General features: G+C 30.4%; 1 protein-coding gene across 1 annotated transcript in view; it reads right to left on the reverse strand.

Annotated features, from left to right (window-relative positions):
- Window positions 1-233: 233 nt before the first annotated feature.
- LOC108688919 (histone-lysine N-methyltransferase NSD2) overlaps window positions 234-6,539 on the reverse strand; it is a 6,836-nt gene continuing 530 nt past the window's right edge. The window contains exons 2-12 of the mRNA XM_018195470.1: window positions 6,060-6,466; window positions 5,113-5,971; window positions 4,798-4,964; window positions 4,358-4,676; window positions 4,056-4,278; window positions 3,779-3,968; window positions 2,947-3,376; window positions 2,567-2,885; window positions 2,245-2,468; window positions 1,800-2,017; window positions 234-338 (exon numbers count right to left, since the gene is read on the reverse strand). Coding sequence (XP_018050959.1) covers window positions 327-338; window positions 1,800-2,017; window positions 2,245-2,468; window positions 2,567-2,885; window positions 2,947-3,376; window positions 3,779-3,968; window positions 4,056-4,278; window positions 4,358-4,676; window positions 4,798-4,964; window positions 5,113-5,971; window positions 6,060-6,466 — 3,368 coding nt within the window. The 3' untranslated portion in view covers window positions 234-326. The remainder of the gene's footprint in view (window positions 339-1,799; window positions 2,018-2,244; window positions 2,469-2,566; window positions 2,886-2,946; window positions 3,377-3,778; window positions 3,969-4,055; window positions 4,279-4,357; window positions 4,677-4,797; window positions 4,965-5,112; window positions 5,972-6,059; window positions 6,467-6,539) is intronic.

The raw sequence follows: 6,539 nt of genomic DNA on the forward strand, positions 1-6,539 counted from the left end.
ATTTAATTTATATAATAATGTTATGTATATAATTAAAAACACAAAAAACATTTGCTATATATATAATGGAGAATTTCACTGTACGACAGAGAAATTCATTCATGGAAAGAGGCTAACACCAATTATAGCTTCCAGTTGACTAGATGTAAGATTACTTAACTCCTTCGCTTGATTTACTTTCTTCTGTGATTTATGAACTGTTTCTTTTGTCCTTGAATTTTTATCACATGATGTAAAATTAGTCTCGAGATTGTTTTCTTCCTCTTCCTTCTGAGATTCTTCACTCTCTTCGCTGCTTAGATGAACCTGTGAGGCAACATTGTTGCTTAAGACGATCTCTATGAAGAATACAATACTATTTTATAAAATAGTTGTGTGAATAACAATATGTACTTCAAAAATGCATATTGAAAGTATATTAATATGTATGAAATACACACACGCCCACACACGTATATAGATATGTATATATATATATATATATATAAATATAAATATAAATATAAATATGCCCGGATGAGATATTTTAATTTTAAATAATTCTTTAGTTTTCTAAATTAAAGAGGAGATCATAATAAATACAACTCAAAAGTTTCAAACCATTAATCCGTAAATAGTAATTCACAGGACTATTCAAACCATTAAATTTGAGTTGCATTTATGTTTTAGCATGGAAAATAAAAGAGGCTGCCATTTTTTTCTTTCTTTTTCTATCTGAAAAACATTAATTGAAATAAAAAAGTATGATGAAAGTGTATATTTAAAAAAATTTATACATATTTAGTAATTGTTATATAAATTGTGTTTAATTTATATTTATAATAACTAAATATAAAGAAAAAATTTGCGTAATTTTCGAAATATTTCTTGTACAATTAAATGTAACTACTCACCACACACTCACACATTTGAAGTTAAATGAATAACAAAAATTCTGAATGAATTAAAACACCGATATATATTAATAAGAAATTCATTCGTCTAATAAAAATATATTCTCATTCGGAAATATAAAACTAAATATATTATTTTCTATCAGGTGTATACTATTGTCAATTTAAAGGAATTGGGATTTTGGGAGTAATGAAAAATAATTAAAAAAAAAAGATTTCAGTTTCTTTTTGTTTTTTCGGAACATATATGCTACTTTTCAATATTACAACATAATTTTCATTATTTTACAACATTACAACAAGAATCGTTGCTTTCCTTATATATAAAATAGCCGCGATATAAATTCACAAATAAAACTTTGATATATAATACAGTTAAGATGATCATACAAAAAGTATCTTGATTATGTACTCTTGATTATCTTTTACATATCAAGCTATTTGGATTCACACTTTTGTATCGATTTAGTGTAAAATAATGCAAATTTCCATAATAAAATAAACAAGAGTGGCTTCTTTGGTAAATTAAAGATGCATTTACTTGTTTACTTACTTACATTCTTTCCTAGCCTCTATCAAAATTTAATTATTGATCCCGTCATATTATCATTTCATTATAATCATTGATCTCATAAATTATATTTTTCAATATAAAAGTTTTTTTCTTATAACATTCTACCACCACCAAAGTAATCATATAGCCGATTTATGCCGATTGTGCGCAAATAATATGTGCACAATCAAAGAATACTAAAACACTAACAGCATTGCAAATACACATACATTTCACATCTCTATGTAAAATGTAATATCTTTACATGAAAGTGTAGTATTAATATGCAAATATTTGCGATTGTCATATTTGACATATTTACTAATGACACACATAGAAAGGTTTCATCTCACCTCTACGATAGAAACCCTTGGTGATGGTTCTCGCGTCGCTATTTTTTCCATTACAATCGGACTAGTGGAACTTGTCGAAGAATATTCTTTTTCTGTCTCGGTATCCGAATATTCTTTCTCATCTTCAATAGGTTTCTGCATATCCATATTTTCATGCAACTTGCACACAAAGCCACCCTTGTCACTCTCCCGTTCGAATAAGTTACCATCAAGATGAACTAAAAATATAAGTAATACAAAATCACATATTAATATAATTTTCATAATGTTACAATATATAAAAAGTTCTTTTAATAACTATTTAGATCATTTTTTTTAAGATGAAATTTTCTTTAGTGAAAAAATATCGAAAGAGATCACAAACTTTCCATTTTTAACATCATAGATTTTTAAGTTTTAATTAAAAATTCTCTTATTTTCCTCTAGTTTAATTTATAGAAATTACCTTGACAAAAGGCAGTGCTACAAAATGAACAGTGTGCTGATGTTCGACGTCCACATTCTGAGCAAAAATGCCACGGACAACAAAATTTCGAGTCTGTTGATTCATTGATTATTACGCATGTTTGATGATACTTTTTGAGACAAGTCTTTTGTGAGCAGATTACAAATTCGTTGTTGTCAAATGATATTTCTTGTCCACATCGCCAACACTTACGCTTTCTCCATCTAAAGTAAGAGATAACGAAATTTATTTAGACACTAATTGCATAAAAATTACGATAAGTATATTATTAAGTAACAAGATACAATAACAAGATATGTACCGTTTATATCGTTTCGGCTTGTCAATTTTTTTTAATTGTACAGTTGATAATGCTACTGGCGTTTGTTGTTTCTGTGCTACTGGCATTTGTTGTTTCTGTGTTACTGGCGTTTGTTGTTTCTGTGCTTTTAACCCAATAAAACCACTACAATTTGATGCCCCACATAGACACGCTTTTCGTGTTTCCCCATCAGATGCTAAATTATAATTAAATGTCAGCTCTTCTCCAGATTCTATGTCACGCAAAGCGAATAGACCAATACGAGTGTCTCCGTTCACTGTCCACTTCTGCGTTTCGCAGTTTGGAGCACATGAATGATCTGTAATTGACAATATAATTACTTTTTGAGATAACAGATTTGGTTATCATAATATACTCACTCATAAATCGACTCAGATTTCCCTTTGGTTCTGCGTCAATCGTTCTATTGTTGTCTATCGTGAGGAAGTAGAAATTCTCATTTTTCAGTTCTTTTTTCCGATGTAATCTACGCTTGTATTCGGCATCATCTATAATTTCTCCTACATACTCAATGACAAATTGTCCCGTTTTGATATCTTCCAAAGTTCTAAGGCCCCATCCGCGGCCCATGGTATGAAATGGTTCCATTGCCGGATACTGTCGCAGTACAAATGACTGATTCATACATTTGGCTCCAGCTGGACAGATTCCGGGACTGCATTCAACCATTAGTATACGATTCAGGCAATCCGTATTAGGTGCACAAGGATTATCCCATTCGGGATCGCATTCACACGCCACAATGCTCTCGACTTCGGTTGGCTTAACGTTACCCACTGGTTTATTGACCTATTATATGTCTGTTTTCATTAAGGCTTCTAACTTCTCATTGCAGTCATTCATTAAATTATGATAAATTAATAATAAGTCACGAGTGATTTGTTTATGTCTGATTGCAATGATATCACAATAATTATTTAAAAAAAAGAAAGATATGTAAAGCTGGTTCTAGATCAAGCAAAGAAATGCAAATGAGCGCAAGCACATCTATAAATGAATGAATGTGAACGAATACAAATAAACATAAAGAAATACGAATAAATAATTTGCTCTAACGAATAATCTATTCATCAAAGAAAATTGTTCATTCGCATTTATTTAATTTGAATTCGGTTTTAAAGAAAAAGTACTTGTTGCGCTCGTTCGTCCTTGCTAGCTTAATTTAACGCATTGGCTTAATATAAACCGTACTTTTAATTTTACATATGGTGGCGGTTTCAGTCCTTTCGGTTCTTTAGTCATGGAACGCCTTGCTTTTAATTGCTGATGTATTCTATTGGCTTCTTCAAGAGCTATTCGATATGTATCGTCCATCATAGTTTTTTTACCTATGGGTGGTTTTGTAGTTGCGTCACCATCTTGATATAAAAATGCTCGGCCTCTGTAAAATTTATTGATGATATATGAATTAGAAAAGAATATTTATTAATCACAATATTTGTTATAAAAAGAGAATATTTCTATTTACCTATGTACCCAATAATAATCGTTAGATCCCAAAAACATTACGCAAAATTTACCAGGGCTATGAGATTTAGCCTCTACATTTTCAGGAATTTCATGCGGATAGCATATACGAGACGGCCACCATCGATAATGGCCAAGTTTCACCCATACAACTTCTCCATACAAAGGTAATCTTCCTGTTTCGCAATCTTCACATATGAATCCACCATCAGGTGCATTTATACCTGAATTATCAAGAATACAGAAATAATTTATTTGTAAATATTGTATTTTGTATGAATCATAATGTTTTAATAAAATCACCTAAACATTCCAAGTGAAAGGAAGTTGGACACGTATCACAACAAATGAGACTACCACCACGTGTACATAGAAAGCACCATGCAGCATTTAATGGAGGATGTGGTGCTTTGTAATGTTTTGGGCATATAATTTGACTGGCCGTTAAAATTACTGAACCAGCAGGTAGACATAACGTTGATGCATGATAAGATGAAGGGCAACGGACACACCTCGCCATTTTTTCGTTTGGGGCACGAGAACGCTTATCTTGAGGATTATCAGAACTGCAGGTGTGGCATACATGGTATGGACATGTCAAACGTCCACCTTGCCAATGCGACTAAAATATAATCAATAAATATTATAAATATAAAATAACATATAAAAATATTATCAATATTAGAGAAATAATAACAATATTTTAAAATAATATTAATTGAGATCCAAATATTGTGTTTTACTTGTGGCCAAGATAACAAGCAGTTGGAATGATAATGTTTTCCACAAGCGGGGACAATACATCTTATTCTATCTCCTTCCCTCTCATTGCATAGGAAACAAGCGGGTGCTACTCCAGATAAACAATCAATGCATTTGAATGTTTCGTCCTCTTGGTCATCAGATTTACCTAAATTTAATTAATATTATGATTATATTGTTATTAAAAAATAAATTAATTAAAAAAAATTTGCTTTTTATTAATGTAAGTTATATATTAAAAAGAAAAATTTTTTTATCAATCTGATATACAAATTTATGAATATTTTCATAATTACCATTATTTTCACTTTCACCATTAATACTTTTCTTAATTATGTTTAAATCACTAAGTAATCTGTCATCCAATGTATTTTCGTCAACAGAATATTCTGGACTAGATTCACCAGGTTTTACACATGATAAATGAAAATAAGAATAACAAGGCCCTTTACATCTCGTTAACTGGCCTGTCTTCTCACAAATCTGACAAACTTTTTCTTGTTTCATACCTTTAAAGAGATTATACAGTCTACTTCGTTTTGTTTCCGAAACAAAATTTTCTTCCTTGTCAATCTTATTTTTCATCTTTTTATTTTCCTTTATACTTGTATCAATCTCTAGTGATCTTTCATCTTCATCAGGAGAACTCTCTTTTGAAAGCGAACTTTCGTTTGTCGTGTTCAATCTGAGTTTTTTTCGGCATTCCCTTTCAACCTTATTTTTCATTCTTTTATTTTCCTTGATAACTGTATCAATCTCTATCTCATCTTCATCCAGAGAGCTTTCTTTCGACAGTGAATGAGAACTCTCATTTGTCATATGCAATCCAAGTTTTTTTCGATATTCTGTATCCATATTATCCCAAGTTTTTCGCAAATATCTTTTAATATCGCTTTTAGGCATATCTGGATATTCATTCTCTAATAGATGTTTATTATCTTCATAATAAAGGTTAAATATGGTTTCTTCATCTTCCTCATTTTTTAAAAATTTTGTGCTTGAACTTTCGGAAGAACTTTTATGACTTGCAGGAGATGAAGGCCAAGAATCCAAATTTAACTTCGAATCAATTTTTCCGTTTGCAATTCGTGAATTTCTCTTTGATAATTCTGATTTATGTAACTTTGATACTTCCGGTTTTTGTGCATCATGTACCTGTAGAAGTAAAAATAAAAATTTTTGTTGCATATAAAAATATTAAGTTAAATTTATAATAAATGTAAACAATTATTTTTAATATTACATTGTCCTGCTTAGTACGTTTAACATCCGGTTCATTTTGCTCCATTTCCAAGCTCAGTCTCGAATGTTTCCTCTTTTTATTTTTTTCACCAACAGTATATGCTTTAGGCTTCTGGACTTTAAATTTTATTGTAAAAATCGCAATTCTCTCCTCAGTTGACAATGGCTGTGTTTCTGTAGCTTCTTCAACAGCATTTTGCCACTTTTTTTTTACTCCTGGTTTTATAACAAAAGCCGCAACATACTTGGGATCCTTTTTCTTTGTTTCTATTGTTAATGATTCTGCTAATTTTTGGAAATCAGCAAGGCTTGTAAATTGCATCATACAATTTGCTGAAACCCAACTATGACGGCCTTTGTCTCCGAAATAATGAACATGTACCATCATGATCACTGACTTAGTTCTAACTATAACAAAATAGTTAAAATATTTTCCAACATACATTCATCAATAAATTTTCTAAATAATATATATATATAT

This window comes from Atta colombica, unplaced genomic scaffold (genome assembly GCF_001594045.1).
Source record: "Atta colombica isolate Treedump-2 unplaced genomic scaffold, Acol1.0 scaffold248, whole genome shotgun sequence".
Taxonomy (NCBI): Eukaryota; Metazoa; Arthropoda; class Insecta; order Hymenoptera; family Formicidae; genus Atta; species Atta colombica.